Source organism: Truncatella angustata (assembly GCF_020726525.1).
Source record: "Truncatella angustata strain MPI-SDFR-AT-0073 chromosome Unknown BKA67scaffold_9, whole genome shotgun sequence".
NCBI lineage: Eukaryota > Fungi > Ascomycota > Sordariomycetes > Amphisphaeriales > Sporocadaceae > Truncatella > Truncatella angustata.
The window spans coordinates 1,702,501-1,723,004 of record NW_025763389.1 but is presented as its reverse complement, the minus strand read 5'-3'; the positions used below and the strand labels follow the sequence as shown (position 1 = coordinate 1,723,004).

General features: G+C 50.1%; 10 protein-coding genes and 1 non-coding gene across 11 annotated transcripts; 5 read left to right on the top strand and 6 right to left on the bottom strand.

Moving 5' to 3' along the window:
• Positions 1 to 111: 111 nt before the first annotated feature.
• BKA67DRAFT_524557 (amidase) lies at positions 112 to 1,776 on the bottom strand (the record flags this gene model as incomplete). The annotated part of the gene is made up of 1 exon (XM_046098583.1): positions 112 to 1,776. The coding sequence occupies one exon, from the start codon at positions 1,774 to 1,776 to the stop codon at positions 112 to 114; it is 1,665 nt and encodes a 554-aa protein (XP_045953566.1).
• Positions 1,777 to 3,410: 1,634 nt separating this feature from the next.
• On the top strand, positions 3,411 to 3,498 carry BKA67DRAFT_t160. Its single transcript has one exon. It is a non-coding gene; the product is annotated as a tRNA-Arg (tRNA).
• Positions 3,499 to 3,661: 163 nt separating this feature from the next.
• Positions 3,662 to 5,111, bottom strand: BKA67DRAFT_581503 (uncharacterized protein). The gene is made up of 3 exons (XM_046103919.1): positions 4,545 to 5,111; positions 3,979 to 4,474; positions 3,662 to 3,896 (listed from the first exon to the last, which is right to left on the bottom strand). Exons 1-2 carry the CDS (start codon positions 4,728 to 4,730, stop codon positions 4,010 to 4,012), a joined length of 651 nt encoding a protein of 216 aa, XP_045953565.1. The 5' UTR covers positions 4,731 to 5,111; the 3' UTR covers positions 3,662 to 3,896; positions 3,979 to 4,009.
• Positions 5,112 to 6,105: 994 nt separating this feature from the next.
• On the top strand, positions 6,106 to 6,503 carry BKA67DRAFT_540512 (uncharacterized protein; the record flags this gene model as incomplete). Its single annotated transcript, XM_046100785.1, has 2 exons — positions 6,106 to 6,304; positions 6,364 to 6,503. 2 exons carry the CDS (start codon positions 6,106 to 6,108, stop codon positions 6,501 to 6,503), a joined length of 339 nt encoding a protein of 112 aa, XP_045953564.1.
• A 662-nt stretch (positions 6,504 to 7,165) lies between these two features.
• Positions 7,166 to 7,855, top strand: BKA67DRAFT_663401 (essential protein Yae1; the record flags this gene model as incomplete). Its single annotated transcript, XM_046108177.1, has 1 exon — positions 7,166 to 7,855. One exon carries the CDS (start codon positions 7,166 to 7,168, stop codon positions 7,853 to 7,855), a length of 690 nt encoding a protein of 229 aa, XP_045953563.1.
• A 1,392-nt stretch (positions 7,856 to 9,247) lies between these two features.
• BKA67DRAFT_540510 (uncharacterized protein) lies at positions 9,248 to 9,994 on the top strand (the record flags this gene model as incomplete). The annotated part of the gene is made up of 1 exon (XM_046100784.1): positions 9,248 to 9,994. One exon carries the CDS (start codon positions 9,248 to 9,250, stop codon positions 9,992 to 9,994), a length of 747 nt encoding a protein of 248 aa, XP_045953562.1.
• A 239-nt stretch (positions 9,995 to 10,233) lies between these two features.
• BKA67DRAFT_540509 (enoyl-CoA hydratase/isomerase) lies at positions 10,234 to 11,226 on the bottom strand (the record flags this gene model as incomplete). The annotated part of the gene is made up of 1 exon (XM_046100783.1): positions 10,234 to 11,226. One exon carries the CDS (start codon positions 11,224 to 11,226, stop codon positions 10,234 to 10,236), a length of 993 nt encoding a protein of 330 aa, XP_045953561.1.
• A 496-nt stretch (positions 11,227 to 11,722) lies between these two features.
• BKA67DRAFT_524804 (carboxypeptidase) lies at positions 11,723 to 13,467 on the bottom strand (the record flags this gene model as incomplete). Its single annotated transcript, XM_046098612.1, has 2 exons — positions 11,723 to 13,179; positions 13,242 to 13,467. 2 exons carry the CDS (start codon positions 13,465 to 13,467, stop codon positions 11,723 to 11,725), a joined length of 1,683 nt encoding a protein of 560 aa, XP_045953560.1.
• A 351-nt stretch (positions 13,468 to 13,818) lies between these two features.
• On the bottom strand, positions 13,819 to 14,763 carry BKA67DRAFT_540507 (cenp-O kinetochore centromere component; the record flags this gene model as incomplete). The annotated part of the gene is made up of 2 exons (XM_046100782.1): positions 13,819 to 14,627; positions 14,682 to 14,763. The coding sequence occupies 2 exons, from the start codon at positions 14,761 to 14,763 to the stop codon at positions 13,819 to 13,821; spliced, it is 891 nt and encodes a 296-aa protein (XP_045953559.1).
• Positions 14,764 to 15,755: 992 nt separating this feature from the next.
• BKA67DRAFT_507304 (acetyl-CoA transporter 1) lies at positions 15,756 to 17,520 on the top strand (the record flags this gene model as incomplete). Its single annotated transcript, XM_046097148.1, has 2 exons — positions 15,756 to 17,140; positions 17,196 to 17,520. Coding segments are annotated over 2 exons (1,710 nt in total), but the record flags the coding sequence as incomplete, so codon positions are not given.
• Positions 17,521 to 17,972: 452 nt separating this feature from the next.
• On the bottom strand, positions 17,973 to 20,499 carry BKA67DRAFT_581486 (fungal-specific transcription factor domain-containing protein). The gene has a single exon (XM_046103918.1). It carries the CDS (start codon positions 20,062 to 20,064, stop codon positions 18,328 to 18,330), a length of 1,737 nt encoding a protein of 578 aa, XP_045953557.1. The 5' UTR covers positions 20,065 to 20,499; the 3' UTR covers positions 17,973 to 18,327.
• Positions 20,500 to 20,504: the final 5 nt, after the last annotated feature.

The following is a 20,504-nucleotide window of genomic DNA, read 5'->3' as shown; positions in this document are numbered from 1 at the left end:
ATTTTTATGTTGTTGAATTATGTTTTCTATAATTATTATGGAACGATTCCAAATCGGGCGTTATATGTGGCCAAAGCCTACACGAAACGTATGTGTAGTCTTGTGAGGGTCTTAGATCTTTACAATAACATCGGCAAGCTCGGTTGTAGGTTCTAAATAAGGCTTGATAGTATTTCGCACCTTGGTCCTCTGCTCAAATGCATAGGCGAGCCCGATCAACTTCTCCTCGCTGAAATGCTCAGCCAAGAAAGCGATACCGAACGGCTTGTTTGGCGCCGTGTCGTTCAGGTTTCCGAACCCGTTCTCGATGACAGTCTGGTTACCGGGGAACTTGCCAAGCGGGACAGTGACGATGGGGGCACCGATGATGGCTGGGAGTGTGGAGGAGAATGTGGTAGGCAGGATTAGGGCATCTAGAGAGTAGTTGGTGAGAGCACCAGTGATACCGAGAAGACCGCCGTAGTAGAGATCTGCTGTGTAGTTGGACCAAAACTCGGGGCTTGTGTTGTCATAGCCCAGGTCGAGCCCTGACTGCCATATGTTGGTATCCCGCTCTGGATAATCCTCAAGGGGAAATCCCTGAGTAAAGGCCTGCAGCTCCTCGAGACTCGTTATATTGTGAGGGTTGACTGTCAGCTCATTGAAATAGTTTGCGACGTCTACAGTGAAGTCTGCCTTCAGGACATTGAGCTCGAAGCTCGAGGTGGCGATGACGTCGTAACCCTCCAAGTGAATTCCATCGACAATTTCAGCGCCAGCTTCGCGGAAGACATCGAGAGAGGCATTGAAAGCGGCGACAATGGCGCCGTATCGGTCCTCGTACCCGGTAATGTCAAACACATTCCGAGGAACACCAATACGTTTCCCTCGAAGGGCGAAGTAGTCGCAAGCAGCTGCGTAATCGGGAATCGTGTCGAATGGGATAGCGCTGGTGTAGTTGTCGTTGGGGTCCTTTCCGGCAATAGCCGAGAGGATGTAAGCAGCATCCTTGACGCTCCTGGCCATAGGACCTACTGTGTCCTGATGCTCCGAAATTGGTACGACTAAATATCTGGACGTGAGACCAACGGTGGGCTTGATTCCTACAAGATTGTTGACATCTGAGGGTGAAACGATAGAGCCATCGGTTTCGGTTCCCAGAGCCGCGAGGGCCAGACCAAGTGAGCTTGCCACACCACTACCCGAACTTGAACCTGAAGGGTCCTGACCAGGAAAGTAGGCACCCTCTGTCTGTCCACCGTCTGCCGTCCAGCCGTTGCTGGTGTTGTCACTGCGCCAATTGGCCCATTGAGAAAGATTAGTTTTGCCTAGCAGAATAGCCCCTGCTTTTCGCAATTTCGCAGCTACCGTGCTGTCTTGGGGGACTTTTGCTCCTACGAGCGCATACGAACCAGCTGTATTTGGCACGCTGTCGTTTGTGGCAATGTTGTTCTTGATCAAGAGCGGGATTCCATGGAGAGGTCCAAGGATCGTGCCTTCTGCTCTCAGGGCATCCGCTTCGGCAGCAATGGAAAGCGCATCAGGGTTAAGGTATGTAACCATTTTGAGGGTCCCGTTGACCTCCAAGATGCGTGCGGTGTATGCATTGACAAGATCAACACTTGTAAACAGCCTAGATTCGAGACCGTACACCAAATCCTCCAGGGTAGCCTCAATCAACGGGGGAAACGGCTTCCCGCCAATTGCTGTGCTCGAGTTGGTGTATCTTTTTGACGCGCTGGACGAGACTGCCAGGGTAGACAGCGCAATCGCGCACAAGATCTTGAAAGATACCATGTCAAGGACGGCAGAGTGATGCTATGAGCACGAATGGCTGTTTGTCGGCCCAAAGTACTGCACAACTTCAACCTGACTCAACGGACGAGGTCAAGTATAAGAGGGTACAATCAGTAAAAGTGTGGCAATACAGCAGCGCCCCAAACGAGCTAAATATCTCCATCTCCATCTCCATCGTAGCCGGAGCTGTTGATCTCAAGGACGAGGATGAGGTCTAAACGAACCATGCACTCGGCTCTCAGCAACCGACTGGGGAAACAAACGTTCTTCTTACGCCAAGATATCAACAAATCGCGGGCGTCATGACCAATAAGCAGGTGGTTCACCTGCCTCTCTTGGTATCGAGGTAAGTCGAGGAGGGATCTTATCTCCAGGATACGCTAAATAGTGACGGAGACGGTGATAGTGATTCCAATGAGAAGCGGCATTGAGAATCCTGGCCGCATTGGCGCTGCATAGAACCTTGCAGCAATAGCTGGGGACGGCGGAGCGGGGTAAATGCAATACGCAATACATTCGCATCCGCTGAAGATGACCGATCATTCGGTAATTCAACTGCTACTTAATTCCCGACCTAATTATGCGAGCAAACGTGCCATTACCGGAGATATGTAACTTAGGTAATTGCCCTACTCTACAGTATCAGATCGGTGTAATTGCCGGGCAGATTCGTTTGTGGAGTTCGAAGAAACGAGACCACAATGCCTACATGAATCATCTGGTTAGCAATGTTTGGTATGCCACCGAGCAATCAAACGCGCCTCCTTGACTTGGCCAATATGGCGAGCTCACGCTTGTGAATTATTTCTTTAGCACAGCCGGGAATAACTCTTGAATTGGGGGGCTATGATTTCTGCAAATCCAGGATGGTTCTAGTGCAATGCATAAACAGTATGTCACATATTACACAACGAAAGGTTCGCTATAAAATCCAACAGAATCCTGACTTCTAGTCTTTGGCAAGGGCATTATTCTGTGCTCTAAAAAGGGTGAGCTTGCCGCACTTAAATAACTGTAAGGTGGTAGAGAAGGTGATCATTCTTGATTAACGGTTTGGATGGCACAAATCTAAAGCGGGTTTCCCATTTACACATACCTCATCCACGACCTTCAGCCCGAAAGATCTTTCCTATAAATGTGACAAGCAGATGAGCGATAATCCACACAATTTTTAACGTTTTTTGGTTTGCCTTGTAAAGACTCAAGGCTTGCTCAAACGCTATTGGAAAGAAGGTAAGCTCAGGATAAAAATCGAATAATATTATGTCTCCGAGACCTCAGTTGTGTAAGCAAATCATGTTCTAGTATTTGGCCGTTGGCGGTAAATAAAAGGTCATTGGTGCCAAGGATTTGTTGTCAAATATTCTTAACAGAGCCGACGACAGATAAAGATGTTCAGTTAGAAGATAACTCAGGAGAAGGAAATCGCGTTAAGCAGACACAGTCAGAGTTCCTGCCTTGCTTTGTTTGCTGGTGGACGTGGCTGAACGTATCGACACCCGAATCAGACGACCCAGCTTCCATCGCCTATTCCGTTTATCTCTGAATCCTTGTAACCTCCAGGCAGTCAGCGAATGTCACGATAAGTCGTCTGTTTTTCAACAATTCCTTAACGAGGACCACCTGAGATATAAACCTGATTGGAGCAGTGGTTAGCTCATTGCTCTCCGGAATATGCAACTTGAGAAGCAAGGGTCGCGGGTTCGAATCCTGCATCAGGTTTCAAATTTTCTTTTGCAAAAAGCTCCAGTCTCATTTTGCGATGTGCGATATTTGATTCGAATCCCCATCATTCATTCAGCTTGTTCAATTAGTACGATGTGGATCAAAACTTATTTGAAGGAAGGGTATACCAGAGCTTTGCGACCCTTATTAGATACATACTCTTTTGAATGTACAAGAAGTGGGCTTGATATCATCAGTCTGTGATGTAAGATCGAGTATAATCTGGAATTTTACACATACTCTAAAAATGAAAATAAAAACGAACTGATCTGTTCACCATCCAAAATTTCCTTGTAGAGGACAATATTGCTTGATACTGAGATATGAGGGTTGGAAGTAGGATTACGGAAGAGCAGTCCTTGAGGACACCACTCTGCCCTCTAATACTGATGTGTCTGTCATTGATTACCATTTGACCAGAGCGATTTTCGAAATTGCCTTGATTAGAGCATCTGGGGGGGATTACTGGAGGCTTACATGGAATTGTTTATATTTAACCTACAACTCATTAAATCTCTACTTTGACTTCCGTCGCTTCTTGGGTATCGTGCTTTTCTGAAGTCTCCTCATGGGGATGTTGCACCTGCAATTCGACTCGCAATAATTGCACTTCCAAAATCGGGGTTTCCTTCGACAGCTTTGAGCCGAGCCTGTCCTGGTCTACATCGAAATACAACGCCCAAAACCCTGAGTCCTCTCTCACAGCGAAGAACCCCTCCCAACTGCCAAGAGTCAGCCGTCGGTCTTGTCTCGTGCAATCGAAAGGACCAGTATAGTTCGACTCGGCGTAGGGACGCGTGCCGAACTTCAATTCGTGTGTGTCACAATCTACGTATATCCAGTTCATGATGGGTGGTTCGTCACAAATTGTAGATACGAGGCCGGAATGCTCAGTGTCAGGAAAAGCGAGGAAGTAGCCAGCAAACGGATGGCCGAATTCTAGATCAGGATCTGTGCCTGTGTCCACGTATAGCTGCAATGAAAATGATTAGTCTCATCCCAAAGATAGACTGTTGAGAGCGTCTTTGAAAATCGATACGCACCTTGTCTCCCGAAAGGACAACATTCCTGCCTTCTAAAATTTGGCTGTGGTCGGACGATTTAGGACAGTGGATAACAAGATTGTTTTTTCGACCTCTGTGTTCATCTTTACGCGCACGAGATTGAGTTGCACGGATTGCTTCTGCTGCTCCGAAGGCAGCAGAGAAGGCAACGAGGAATGAAGCCATGAAAACCCAATATTACGGATAGCGTAATGTTTGCGGAAAGGATGTAATTGATCTGTATTTGCCTCGAGGGTGAGGGCTGAAGCAGTCCATAAGGATAACAAATTTGGTAATCTGTAATTCGGCCAAGTAATGTTATATCCAGACTGCCTGTTCATGAATAATCATTAATCTGCCAATTTGGATGTCCTCTTAGCGATGATCAAATGCCATGCAGTGATTGCACTTCCGGTTGTCTCAGGGTCTGGTTTTGGAGTTCAAGACGGTTTGGGAAGCTCTAATACTCCTAAAGAGCTGGAGTCAATAGTTGAGTTGATGCTGAGTTCATATTGATGCAATACTACATCTTGAACTGCGTGTTATCAAACACGAGATCCACTCAACTGCATGATTAGTAGTTTTTGGGCGTATTAAGTTTATGTATCTAGTTGACACGGCTGCTAACTGGCACTTCTTAAGAGTCTTCAAGCGTCTCCATTAGGCGATGGGCTCAATGTGCATGTCGTACTCTGATGAGAGCTTAATAAATAAGAACGTAATATGACTTTCAGACAGTGACAAGAACTACGAGTAACCACAGTGGTGTGTAGCAACACGACATCGTTTGTTTTGGAAGACAAGACCTTTAGCCAGGACTTCCCGAATACAAATACATTCTTAAGGTTTCCCCGCAATGACTGACCTAAGGTTAGATAGTTGCGATAACAAGTTAGGGTTCACGGCACGTACAGATCCACGCGTCTTAGTCCGGCAATGAACCTAATACAATAGACCTTGCGAACATGTGAATGCAAGGATGAGGTCCACAGCGGATACTCGATCCAGTGAGTTAAGCCTGCGGCTAAGAATTCGGTACTGTTAATGCGTTCATAGCTCATCGACATAACTTGCACAGCTTTACCAGATACAACAGTCACTGAAGCACGACCTTTTTTATTGATGAATGTAAGACTAATGGTATACTGTGTAAGCAGGTTGGTTTAGTGCCATAATTGGATCCGACGGACGATAGCAATGTAAAGTATATTTACAAGTGCCTTCGGCAATTGCGGATGGTATGGTCCAAGAGACAATACACATAACCCAGTTCCCCGGTCTCCATATTCTTGTCCCTTGGAAGAGTTGCTCTTCTTTCATCATTCAGTTTTGAAAGTAGCAACTCGGCGTGGTATCCCACCAGAGATTACATATTGCCGGCCACCGTCGCTTGCTTTATGACCTTTAACCTATGCCTAAGAAGAGACAGAGGAAACCATCATTGTTATCTGCGACACATCCATCCCATAATCGTTTCCCAGTCGACTTTTCAACAACACTACAAAAAGACGCCATGATGTCTTCACCGTAAGAGACATTTGGTCATATCCTCCCTGAAAACATGGGGCTAACGGCGGCCTGGAACAGTAACGGCCGTCCTGTATTCACTAAGACAGAGCCGGATGGGAATAATGCAAATAGTAGCGATGACGAGCGATCTGGGACCGTGCCACAGTCGCTAAAGCCCCTCGGCACGCTTCCTGGACCTACAAATACGCTTCCGAAACCTAGCCTTTCCGGGCCGGCCAGTGCTCCTGCTGGTGAGTTATCTCTGTCGAGACTAACACTTCTGATACCGAGACTGAACAATGGATATAAGGATCATTACTCAAGGGTCCTGTCAAAGCAGATGGAACTTCAAAGGATCCGCTACTTATGATCGGCATCAAGCTTGACCTCGAAGCCGATATTCACATAAACGCTAGGGTTCGAGGTGACATTTTGGTTGGATTGTACTAGGTTAGAACAGACTGTCTGTGGGATTGCCAGAGCCAATGCTATAGCCAATGTTTTATTATGCCTTTTCTTAGAGTCCAGCTCGAATTATAACTCTACCACGTCTGAACTGTTATCGAAAAAAGTTCGATTGAATTGTATTATCGAATGGAAGCGAAGAAAATCATGGGACAGAGGGTACCGCCGATGGCATGAAATGAAGATAATGGCATGTTATAGCTCCTGCCAATCTCAAAAGGAAAATTCAATCACACATCACACATCACACACTAGTTGAATGAAATCAACCCTCAGTAGTCAATCTCAATTAAAGTCGACCGACCACATTCTAGGTGAACGTGGGGAACAATCCATTATAAGATGTTTATTTGTAAATATCAACTTCGTATCGATGCTCTTGGGCGTCGATATGGAATCATTAGAGGATATCGCAACTCCTTCGGATCGAATCAAGTTTTAATATATGTAGTGTTAAGCTTAAGGAACGCCCGTTCAAGAGAATCATATTCTTTACTATCTTACAGTGCGGTTTACAGTGTTTAAGTAGCCACGACTCGCGTGGCGCACTGTAATAGTCACCACTAAATTTTCCATCGGTGGCCACTGGAGCGTTTCTCCTCACATACCCCTCCATAGAATCGACCTTCGGCAGTCTCAAAATCAGTATGCATATGGCATCGCGCGATCCTCAGGACGAGGACTTCAGGATCCAAATGATTTCAGCAACTGAGACCCCGCATCAGGGTAATGACTCTTTAGATGATGTCTTTGGGTCAGACCCGGGCTCTCCCGCTTTCGAGTCCGAAGACCATGAAGTCAGGGAATCGCATCCGTCAGACGTACGGCGGCTACAGACGGAACATGCAACCGCTGGTTATCGTGAAGGGATCACAGCAGCGAAAGCCAAGAGTATCCAGGCGGGTTTCGATGAAGGCTTCAGCCTCGGTGGTACCATTGGGCTGAAAGCTGGACAGGTCTTAGGATTTCTGGAGGGAATTACTAGCGCTCTCCGAGCGGAAAACGGAGATGAGTACCGTCAGGCGCAACAGCTCTTGGAGGATGCACGGAAGGAGCTCAGCATTGACATGATCTACGATCAGGAATACTGGGCACCTGACGGCACGTGGAAGTTCGAGATACAGTCTGCAACACAGGAAAGTGACATCATCTTTGAGGATGTGGCTAGCGCTCATCCGTTGATATCCAAATGGGATAGTATAATCATGGAGCAACTAAGAAGATGGGGCATCGACCTGCACGTTTTGGAACAGACTGAGGATACATCCACCGTAGCGGTCTTGGAGAAGAAAGAGCTGAAAGTTGATCAACAGCCACGCGAGAAACTGGATTGGTGAAGTTTGTCTCAATGAAAACTGCCATGGCTTCGGCCTCACCCGAGAAAGTTTTTGTCTCACGATCAGTAGTGCTTGTACACAACACCTACTCGATACCAAATCGATTGATGGGCATGTCGTGCCTGAGGAGGCCAATCATCGGCCGGTCACCGAACACCGAAATGAGGAGTTGCACCATGCTGCTGGAAGTGCATAAACGCATCATATTGAATTAATCTGGTAAGTATTCGAGTCAAACACTGCCCCACAATCCACCGTCGCTCAACCACTTAGAATTGGATTGTTAGATTTAAAACAAGAACTGTCTACTGGGCTTGTATAGGTCCTCGGATGTTTCAACAAGGGGGAAACATGCTTCGCTTATATTTCCGGCCACGATACAGAAAGCGACTTCAGAGGCGTGAGATTATGACATCGCAGCGTGCCGCACATTCTGGACAGACAATGTTACGTACTCCTTACATTTAGCACGAGGATGAGTCCCTATCATGGTTAGCGAACGCGGAAGTTTACATCTCTCGGGACAACTTGCAACATCCAGCACTGCTTTGAATAACAAACAGTATTTAGACAGCAGCTTCCCGAGGAGGTCGTCGATAATTTCCTCTACAGAAACAGTGTCAATGCAAATTGTCTTGAAGGACCAATGAGAAGAGCGATGAAACCTCATTCTAGCAGCCGCAAAACTGGCCGTGATCGGGTTCAGATTGATTCGATGGGAATGCTGTAATTCAAAGACAACTTTAAATTTTATCCCTGGTCCATATGTAAGAACATAAAGGCTTAAAACTCCTTTCGGCTGCATTTCCTTTTGCACAAGGTGTCGCTTGAGTGCCTCGACACGCCACAATCATTGGGTATAACGGTGCTCTAAGCGCAGGATTGTGCCATTTCGTGCTAGGATTCCCAAGATCTTTGGAAAGTATTGTACCCCTGCCAGTTTTGAGGCTTTGTCCAATGATATTATTCCAGGAATACTCGATGCAGATATACCTTGTGCTTTGACGTTTCGGATCCATACGACCTTACCCATTCGGAACTATAACCGCGATTTCGGTCGGCTTCAGCACCTATCACTTGCCAATTCGATGTCGTATTGGCCATCTGGTCAGCTCATATGCTATTGATTCAGGCGCATGTTAAAAAAACCCTATAAGAGTCACTGCAAAACCCCTGGCGGTTCACCTCTCCCCCTGACTCTTGCCTGTCCACTTTTGCCAGCTTTCAGGACTCAGCATCGAGGCTACTGCCTCAACATTCTTTTACATTCTCACTCATTCAAGTATCGCAGACACTCCACATTCGTTCCAATTCTGCCTTTCTCTTTACAGACTCCAATTAACTGTCTGCTCGCTTCATCACAGCAGCCTCCTCGCTTATTCAAACAGCAATATGAAACCCTTAAGTTTCGTTTTCCTTGCTCTAGCCGCGGGTGTGCACGCGAATGGCGACCACGGCGTCAACAGTGGCGATTACACTCATCACCCGCCTCCGCCACCAGAGGGTCCAGGGGTGCCTGGTGGGCCTCCTGACTGCACCAGCAGCGACGGCTCGAAGCATACCAGTTCATGGGGTGGCAAGCCTCCTTCATGGACAACGTCTACGATTTACACCCTGACGACCGCCACTAGCGACTGCGAAGATGGCCCTACAACAACTGTTGTCACCGTTCCTGTCAGCACGACTCTTTATCCCATCACGCAATCGGAGAAGACAAGTACCATAACCAGTACTTCCAGCATCGCCGTCACCTTAACTGAAGTTTCTTCATTCACTTATAGTGAAAGTTACCCTACTCACTCTGGAGGTAGCAGCTATCCCGTCCATTCGTCCACCTATCCAGTCGAGACGGATAGCTACCCCGCCGGAATATCCTCCACCGCTGCTGTCTCTTCGTACACTGTCATTCCTTACCCCGTGCCGAGCACCTCTACCGTGGTTGCCCCAACAACCAAGTCGGCCACCCAAGGTTATCCCACCACAAAGATCACCGTTGGCACTACTAGCACCAAGACGACCTCTAAGACTGCGGCTACGACCACTAGCACCCAGGTACCTGTTACTGCTGCCGCTGCCGCGATCGTTCATGGCGGCGGTGCTGCGATTGCTGCGGCTGCGTTGGTTGTTGCCATGATTTAGTGATCGGTGTTACCAGAGTCCAGACACGCAAGATAAGGCTACCTACAATGTTTAATGTTTGCACCGGGTTGGGTTTTTAAGTAGACGACGGATAGACGTGTCAGTGCTTTTTTCATCTCGCTCGATTTGAAGTTATCATGTGCCGTAGCTATTTAGATGTTTGAGTAAGATCACATTTATATTACATGGTTTATTCTTACACTCGTGTCGGTTCCCTCCACGTTTTACGACCGAAGCGCCTACCAGATCTTTTTGTTCAACACGTGTTCCACTCGGGCGCCCTCTTGGCCAAACGCCGCCATGCCTTTCTGAGCATCGTCTGTCCTGGCATGCAGCGCCATCATCCTCCCTGCCCATCGCAGAGCCTTCTCGTACCCATCCGCCTCGTCTTCGATCTCGCCGTCCTCCGTCCAGCGGTCCGCATCGCCTGTCCACCGGTGCGCCTCCAGCTGGGTCCAATACGCCCACTTGCCCAGCGCCTGCGGCCTACCACCCACTTCGACCAGCTGGCTGACCACCCCCTCGACCCTTTTCTTGAGGGCGTAGTCGTCGCCATCTGGGACGGTCTCCACCACGCCGCCGGGCAGCTCATCGGCCCTGACGCCCTCGGCCAGCGCGGACATGCGATAGCCGAACGCGGGGCCCAGGCGGCGCGACACCGCGGTGGCGGGCAGCGTGCCCGGCAGGCCGATGCGCTGGCCGGGCAGCTGGAAGCGCGTCCCGGCGAACGCGATGGGTAGGTCGCAGGTCAGCGCCAGCTGCGCGCCGGCGGCGGCAGCCCGGCCTCCCTCGACCGCGCAGACAACGGGCGCGGGCGAGCGGCGTATGAGGGTCATGACCTCGGCGAATAGCGTGAAGGTCTCGCTGACCTCGTCATGGCTGAGGCGAGAGAGCTCCTTCAGCTCGTTGCCGGAGCTGAAGCCGGGGATGCTGCGGAGGACGAGGACGGTGGGCAGATCGCGGCGGTGGCGATGCCATTCTGCGGTGTGGAGGAGCCAGGCGTGTTTTGTGTGCGACCAGGGTTGAGTCGAGGCCTTTTCGAGGCTCGATAATATGTTGGGGTTGAATGGTGGTAGGGTATAGATTTTGCCATCTGCTGGCGAGGTGTTGTATTTGTGGAGCTGGGAACGGAGGTTACGGAGAACGGGCAGTGAGAGCGCATTGCGCGATGCCGGGTTATCAACGGTGAGATAGGCGGCTTTTGGTGGTAGTTTGCGCCATATTGCAGACATGTTAACGTAGCACTATCAGTGCTAAGGACTTCCAATGCATTGCGGAGGCCGAATCTGGAATGAGAGATTGATTTTATACGCGGGTAATCGGACGTGGGGATGGTCTTTTGTGGAGAACCTAGCCGGGTGCCTGAGGTTGGACGCCCGTGGCAAAGGCCTACATCTTGAAGTCGAGCGACGAAGCCTTCCTATCTAATCTTCTTTTTATAAGTTTTTGTGAGCGGCTGAGTAACTTAATCCTGCATTCTATCAATTTTAAGTGATTACTAATGATATAATGTTTCTGGCAACCAGCTAATTCTTGCAGAAGTCTTTGGTCAATGCAACATTTGTCCCGGCTGATTTCGTTTCCCTACACCATACTTCAGTCATCAGGAACACTTATATTGATGATCCATATGCCTGTGTCATCCCTTCCTGTTGCCGACCTACACTTTAGGAGTTTACTACCAAATACATACTGCCGATCTGAGTGCCCTTCTGTTGACATGTAAATTCAGGCAATAGCCTGTTGACTAGGGTCTTGATTAGCGACTAAAGCACTAGCTAACAACTCATTTTGCAGGCCTATATGTGACTTCAGCACCCTAAAAATTGGATATTCATCTCCTTTGTGAACAGGTATCAAGTTGAAACTGACATAAGAATCAATACCCTCAGGCTCCAGAGTGGCAAAAGCAAGCGCAGCATTCTTCTGCCGAGTGCTAACCCAAAAGCTCCCTCCCGGTAAGGTGATATTCCTGTCTACTGGCTTCGTCTCTACGGTGACCTTGATGCCGCCCTCGTAGTAATAATCTGCAATTCTAGCGGAAGTGATTTCCAGCGTCTCAACAGTGCTTTGGAAAACATGGTCCATGGTCTGTACCTCAACGCCAGAGTCGCGCAATCGGCCGGCCAGATCATGCCATGCACGCGGTATCAAATATGCTTCCGGTCTTGTTCTTGTCAGATTGGCGATTGTTGGAGACGTGCTCTTCCACCGCGTTGGCACTCTAGTGATCTCACCCGTGTTAGTATCGATAAATGTCACGTTGCGATCCACTGTGTCCGAGTAGTCTGAGATTATGATATCCTCATCACTATTGGTAAAGTCTTGTATAGCAGCCTCCGTAATGTTGTATACCTGGTCCGAGTTTTCGCGTGCTGTTTGTAGAATGCTTGAGACCATGGTCAGAGCTGTAGCAACGCGGCGCTGGAAGTGCTGATCGGCAAGACTTATGCCGCGCACTTCACAGAGGATCGTGACGCACTGGGTCATTGCAAAATTGTTCCGGCCGGCTTTGGCGTCACTTTCAGCTTCTGTGAGCTCAATCTTCTCAGTCACCGAGTTCAGAGATCCGGTAAAGTACGGCTCCCATCTGAACCCATCTGCGTCGAGAGCTTGGCCCACATTCGCAGCGAACAGCTGCTCTGATAAGTTGCGAATGGCTGGATGAATATTCAGATTCTTCCCAGCTGCAACAAGCGCGTCCATACCGTGGCGGTAGTGACCATAGTAGCGAGGTGTGAACTCATGCATGTCCACTGTAATGTGGGGAGAGAACGCACTGAATAGCTTTTTGACATCACGGGATTGCTGGACGTTCAGTTTGGTATGCTCCCTGTTTGGATCAAGGTTTGTAGCTAATGCTCGCTGAAAATAGGCGACTCCATCTGGATTGTACCTTGGCCAGATGACAATGTCCATCTTCTCGAGGAGTGCCAAAGTCCACGTCTGTTCGGCATCTAGCTTGCCGATGAGAGCAAGCAGCGCTTGGTCACCTGCTGGCTCATTGCCATGCACACCTCCTTGCAGCCATACGCGTAGCTTGGAGGAGTCAGATGACTGCAGAGGAGCTTGTGAGGATAACGATAGATATACGTAAGGGAAAGGACGACCTTCTTCGGATGTGAAATCCGCGATGTGATAATTCATCCAGTCATGCTTCTTAGCAACGGTTTGGATGAAGTGATCTATGGTTGGATTAGTAATTACTAATCTCAGAGGACCAAGAACACAAGATCGATCCGCATACCAAGCGTTGTATCGTCCGTCGGGCCGGCTACACCTTCAGCGAAGTCACTTGGCCTGGTTTCTGGATTCTCAAAAGCAGGTGACAACAATTCGATGTTGGTAGCGGGGAATTTTGCTGCAACCAGATCGCTGTCTCTAGAGACAGAGACGTGGTTATTGCCGTAGCGTGCAGCGTTACCGACCGACAGCAGTAGCCAGACAACTGTCGTAACTTTAGCACAGCACATCGCAACTCGAGATAGCGGCGGCGTGTCACAGTGGTTCCCATTCGGAGCATGCTCATGCTAGATTGAAGATGCAGGTGCAATGTCGTCCAGCAAGTGGGGCAGGATTTCCTACGCCCACCCATCGTCGCCATCGGCTGTATAATGCGCAACGACTCCGTTCATCTCTCCATCAGCGACCATATGCTCAATCGTCGTGTTCAGCGCCTTTGATTTATTTATTTGAAAACTGATCTTTTATTACATGCACACTACGGGAGTTTCATCGCCACGATCTCATCAAAGAGCCATTGGCAGTGTCCATCATCCCAATTTCAACATTGAGAGGTGTTGTTAACATGTCCGGCGATTCTGCTACGCCGTGTCATGGACGGGATCGCGGCGGCGGATAAGCTCCTCGATATTACTAATGCCACCTAGGAGCTCACGAACACCATCACGATCGCGCTCATTCCCATTCTGAGCGACCATCTTGAGTATTTTCCCGTCGTCATCCATGACCAACCGGCCTGTGCGGCCGTCTTCCCATTCCAACCTGATCTGCTTAGCTTCCGCATCCACGGCGCTGATATCTGTGATGACAGTACCCGTCTCCTTGATCTTTCCCTTGTGGCTTCCCAGGCCCACCGCTTTCCTCAAATCGCTAATGCTTGTAATGCGATTCTGGTATCTCACGAGCTCTCTCCTCAGCGTTCGTGCAAAATGGGAGAGGTCTTGTTGCTTGGCGTCGCTCTCGCTCTCATCAGACTTCGGTGCAGGTAGAAAGCGAGCTGCAAGACCAGCTAGAGGAATACATGGAGGCAAAGTATGACGATGAACTCGCAAATGACGGGAGTTTGGATACGGCCGATTCAGCATGACATAATAGGGCCTGATGAATCTGGACCTGGACATGACCTCGAATCGCAAACCCAGAACATTGCCTTCGTCAACAGCATGTGGGTCAGGATCACGAATCTTGAGCGTGGTCACCGATGCGCAAGTTCGATAGAGGGACTGCTGGAGATGGGCAGCTTGCTTGTCGGACTGCGCCAGCAGGCTTGACTTGGTCGCCGCATCGATCCCAAAGTCGTCCTCTTCTTGGTGCTGAAGGATGCTGCGGGTTGAGTCTGACGCCAGTATCGTTGTGGTCTGGAGCTTCAACTCATCCTTCAGGGACTCCACTAGTGCAAGATTAGCATCGTGAGCCTCGAGTAAAGGTTGCACGTGTTTCGTACCTTGCGCTCGCAACTTTGCAATCTCATCGTCCAATCTATCGGCCACAGACAGGTCGGGGGAGAGTGAGTCTCTGGGAGTCATGTTCTGGGACAGCAGTAAGCAGTTGTTTTGTATATATATATTTGCTTTTAATCAAGAGATGCGCGGTTCACGAAAAGCGCACTTCCCAAGATGGTGTCTGCAAGTGCCGACCGCGCCAGGGACGCGACTACGAATTACGGAGCACCGTGTTAGCGGAGCAAGGAGCAATGAGCAAGGAGCCGCAGGTGTTCCTGACTAACCGTTAAAACATAGCTATCTTATCAGCCATGGTGGGGTTCCTTCGTGTGATGCAGCACATTTACGGACCCGTATGTAACTTACTCTTGTCTGGCTTAGCGCTTCATCATGGAGACGACAGAAGCGAACCCCCTGAGCGGATCGGATCTTTCAGGGGCCCGGGTCCCCTCTAGTCCGCTGTGCCATGCTAGCGAAAAGTCGGAATGCACCGAATGCACCGCTGTCCTCTTCGATATGGGGCCCGAGGCGATTCAAGCCTGGGCCCTGAGCATGTTCATGATAACTTAGACTGGAGAGAGAGGGGACGCGATTGGAAATCTACCCTCCTCTGTACATATGGGTTGGTCACTGGCAACCTCCCATTCTTCCGATTCAACCAAACACAAACGAGGCTCCTCTTTGCCACCACACTAGCTACCCATATCAAAAGGCCACAGTGGTTCTTTATTCTTCTGTCCACCGGTCATTGGCTTAACTTGTCCCAGTCACAACGCTCACTTGTGAATTTCGGTCCAGCCTCGCCTAAAGGCTACATCTTCCTTAAAATAATCTTCGACAACCCACAGTATACTTGCCCGTTCGAGTGTGGGATTAGCCGTCTTCTCTCGCTGCCTCGCGCAAACAAGCCTTGCAGAACTGTTTTTATCTTCAGTTACACAACTATCTCTCCTAATCCATCAGCCAATCAGTCCCTCCCTCCCCGGTATTGGTGTCTAGGATTAAACTTCCGCGCGGTTACAACATCACGCTAGCGATCCAATCTCGAACCCTCCAGGACCTTGCTCACCTCACCTATGAGTGTCCGAACACGCCGCTCGAAACCGCCGATTCGAGACGAGCTTTCGATCTCGACCTCGACGGGTACCCGTGGAAAAGGTACTCAGAACGGCAACATGGACAACACGGAATATCGACGGAAGACGTCGCAAAAGATCGACTCGAGCCAAGTTACCGGGAACCTCATGGCCCGCGAATCCTTCACCCTGGACGACCCCGTCCCCAAGACACCCACTGTCAACAACCACGGCTTCTTGGAGCTTCCCAAGCAGGACCAGAAGAACTTTGGCCTTCTCGTGCTGCTGTACTTCCTCCAGGGCATCCCCATGGGGCTTGCGCACGGCTCTGTGCCCTTTCTTTTGAAAGAGCACTTGTCCTACGGTGAGATCGGCATATTCAGCTTGGCTGGATACCCGTACTCTCTGAAGCTGCTGTGGAGTCCCATCGTTGATGCTTGGTGGAGTCCAAAGGCTGGCAGGAGAAAGAGCTGGATCCTGCCTATCCAACTCATCTCTGGTCTGGGCATGTTGGTACTCGGTTCCGTGATTGAAGATTGGATGTCTACAACTGGCAAGCCAGGCGGCCCAACCATCTGGAACTTCACCTATTGGTGGTTCTTCTTGGTCTTCACATGCGCAACTCAGGACATCGCCGTCGACGGCTGGGCTCTGACGCTTCTCACGCCCGGAAACGTTTCCTACGCCTCGACAGCCCAGACCGTCGGCCTCACAGCCGGCCAGTTCATGTCGTATACCGTTTTTCTTGCCTTCAACTCCGCAGATTTTGCCAACAAGTACTTCCGATCCGAACCTCTTGAGACTGGTCTGCTGAGCCTGGGAGGCTACCTGACTTTCTGGGGATGGGCTTACATCTTGGTGACCATCGGACTTGCTGTCTTCAAGCGGGAAGAGAAGACCAAGAACGAGGATGGCATCTGGGACGTCTATAAGATCATGTGGGGAGTTCTGAAACTCAAGAACATCCAGACCATTATCATTGTTCACTTGATCGCCAAAATTGGTTTCCAAGCCAACGACGGTGTCACCAACTTGAAATTGCTGGACAAGGGTTTCGGAAAGGAGAATATGGCTCTGACCGTCCTGATCGATTTCCCATTCGAAATCGGTCTTGGTTACTACGTGGGCAAGTGGTCGCAGGAGTACACCCCAATGCGACTCTGGTGTTGGGGTTTCATGGGCAGATTGGTTGCTGCTCTAGTCGCCCAGTTTACTGTAGTAATCTTCCCTGCCGGCGGTGTCACCTCCTGGTATCTGCTTTCGGTCATTTTCAGCCACATCTTCTCTACATTTACCAACACCATCATGTTCGTGGCTGTGTCGGCTTTCCACGCGAGAATAGCTGACCCCGTCATTGGTGGCACTTACATGACACTCCTTGCAACGTAAGTCAAAACTTCTTGTGCGCGACAGGTGCCCAACTGACCAATCAACCCACAGCGTTTCGAACTTGGGCGGCACTTTCCCAAAGTACTTTGTTCTCCGCCTGGTGGACTACTTTACGGAGGCGACATGCCATCCACCCACCACCAAGATCGATACCTCCACACTCAAGTCTCCATTGGTCACAGCGCCGTTCGCTTGCTCTGTGCAAGGTGACAAGGAGCTGTGTGAGAATGGAGGCGGCTCCTGCGAGATGCTCCGGGATGGTTACTACATCGTCAACATTATCTGTGTTATCGTCGGACTTACAACTTTCCTTCTGTATATCCGTCCTAGGGTCCTGCACCTACAGAGCCTGCCGCTAAGAGCTTGGAGACTGGCAGGCAGCAAATAGAGCGCCAACCATCGGCGAGTAACCCAAATCTAAAAGCCATATAGCCAGTGTTACTAGGTGTACCATCAACGCACCATTCCTTATTATACTAAAAACAAGCGGAGCCGAATCTGTGGCGTCTACCCATGATCCAGTCCATACAATACGCACTCACATAGCAAGCACGACTGTGCGGATGGCTCACAAGCAGAGCGCTTTATGATCCCGTTCTAGGTCTGGTGTCATGGCCTGAGCTGGACATGTGTGATGCAACTTTCTTATGAATTCATCGTTAAAACCTTACCAGCAGATGAGAGATCACTCGCGCAAGCACAAAATTGCCATGATCCTGTGCAGGAGCCACAGTGGAGCCACAGATATGAGATCAACATAGAACGTCCAAGGAACATGGATGTAATATAGAATCAAGCTAAATTTAAGCTTAGTTTGAGGTGTGGGCCGGTGCCTTTTATGATCAACTGCATATTTTTCGTGTGGTGCATTGTAGCAAATCCTAATATCGTCCATTTCTGAGGCGGCTTCCAGCCATCCACGCGACGACTGCCAATCCAGGTTGGTGTTCTTGGCGAGTAGTTGCAACAGCTTTATGTGGAATCTTTACATCTCGAGTGTTTCACGTAGCGACAGCAGAGTCCTCTCGACACAGCTGGCACCGCGATAGCTTAGTCGCCAAGGTCACCTTCGATGACAGTGCGCATGCCCGCCAATGTCAGGGATGTCGAGTATGGATCCGTCCTCAGACCTTCAGGGGGCTTTTCTGTACACAAACTTTTTACCCCCGGTCCCTTTTTAAGGTCAGATTAACAACACCTTACGGCCCAGCACGTTCAGGCACGCTGATATATCCCAACGATCCAGGTCATAGAGAGGCCTGGTAGACCAGACACGCTGCAGAATCTCCATAACGATACTGATCGATCCGAATCCCGACAACGGCCCCAGCTTGTCCCAGAGGCGACGAAGGACGGCCTTCTGCTGCTCTGTGGCCAGGCACCCGACGACGCAGATGGGCCAGGCTTGGGTCCGCAGATGCGCGATCGTGGGGGATAGCTCGTCGAGGATGTCGATGCCCTGGGACACCGCGCGGCGTATCTCGCCTTTGAACGGCTGCCAGCCGTGGAGGACCACGTGCAAATACACAAGCGAGGCATGTGCCCACAAGCGCGTGACGAGGGAGCCCAGGGGAGCGGGCCGCGCGGTTACGGTATCCAGAGCCATGACGCCGCCGCACTCTTCTGGAGACTGGACGAGGCGGGCGAGCCCATCCTGCAGCCTGGCTTGGATGCCCGCTCCGCGGCGATGGAGCGCTTCGGCATATGGGGCGCCGCTGGCCCTCCTCTGCTCCTTCTTCCACGCGTCGAGGGCGGCAGTTTCACCGAGAAGCTGCATGGCCCAGTTCTGGCAGCCGTTGATGTCTGACAATTGTAAAGTGCTCGTGTCCGCGTTGCTTCTGTCGTCGTGATGCAGCAGGTTCCTGTAGTGGTTGATCAATACAGGTGGCTGTTCCAGAGAAGTGCTAGCGAGGATGTCGCAGACCACAAGATTTGCCGCTGAGAATCGGAAAGATGCCCGTGGAGCACTCCACGTCTGATGTTCAGTCGAATGTGGTGGTTGGGAAAGTTGTCCCAGGACCATTAGCCAGGTGGAAACTTCGAATCTAGCAGGTTGTCGGAGAATGTCGTCGAGAACACCGAGCACCGCGCGAAGATGGACTTGCCACACATCCTCCTTGGCCAGGACTCTCTCTATGTCAATTAGACGGGTTATGCTGTTGATCGCTGAAGTGCTTCGGCGGAGATTGTCGTGGGCACCACGTCGCTTCAAATCCTCCAGTTCATCTTGGAGGTGCTCGACAGCCATGCTTCTTTGGCTCTGTGTGTTTTCCAATGAATATAACTGAAAGCAGGGCATCATGATCTCCGGCCGACTGGGGATCACGGATAAGAGATGTGATGTTAGAGCGTTTGTGTGAAGACGGAAGGCGTCGCTTCGGACTATTTCTGCCAGAAGCCATGCCCGACCCCCTGCAGATATTGGTGGTTGGTAGAATGGGAACAGCAGTGGGACGACATAGTCCAGATAGGCAATGACCAGACCAACATCGGAGTCCGTCGTTTTCGGCAGGGGCAACAGGGTACTTGGTTCAGGGGGGATAAGTGATGGTTCGGAAGCTGGGATACTGCATTGCTGGCTAGACGTTCGGGGCCGCTCATTTGGACCTAATGGGTTGTTTGGAGGTGGAGAGCTGCCACATATCGAGTTGACGGGCCCGGATGCGCAGTGCAAGTCGGCCCCAATACGTTGCAAAGCTTTCCGACCACGCCGTTGATGCGCCTTGGTCTTAACTTCGGCCTTGAGTTGCTCGACCATGGCCTCTTGCCTGCTGCCGTCGTCCATCCATTCTGGTGGGGCTTCGCTATAGTAGCACGTTATCTCTAGATCTGCGCATGTTCGGCAGGTTGGCTGGGCCTCGTCACACTTCTTGTGTCGGAGCCGACACGTCCAACAATTCCTCAAGTTTATTCTCGGCATCTAAGCGATCTTTCTAAAGATTGCCCTAATGTCTCGTTTCCATCAGGTTCTGGAAAATGTTCTGCGCGCATGCACGCACGCAATGCCGTGTTTGCAGGCCTGCCGCAATATTGTCTTGATTGATGAATATCTTATGGAGTGTTCATGCGAATGATGGCAACATACGTACATTATATCGAAACGTGATGTTTCGGCCCTGATTGGCACTATAAGATTGCTATGTAAGCACGTCTAAACGGGGCGTGCTACATCCCGCGCGGGACCGCTTCCCGGCGGACTTGGTGTAATTATAGTCGGATTGAACAAAAGATTGGCAACCCCCTGTCAGTCACAGAGATGACTTTTGATAGAAGTTAATAAATCATTTAATGGAAACTTATACCAATGCGACACACGGTTACAATCGCTTCAACAATTTACAACCGACACACTTGCTAAAT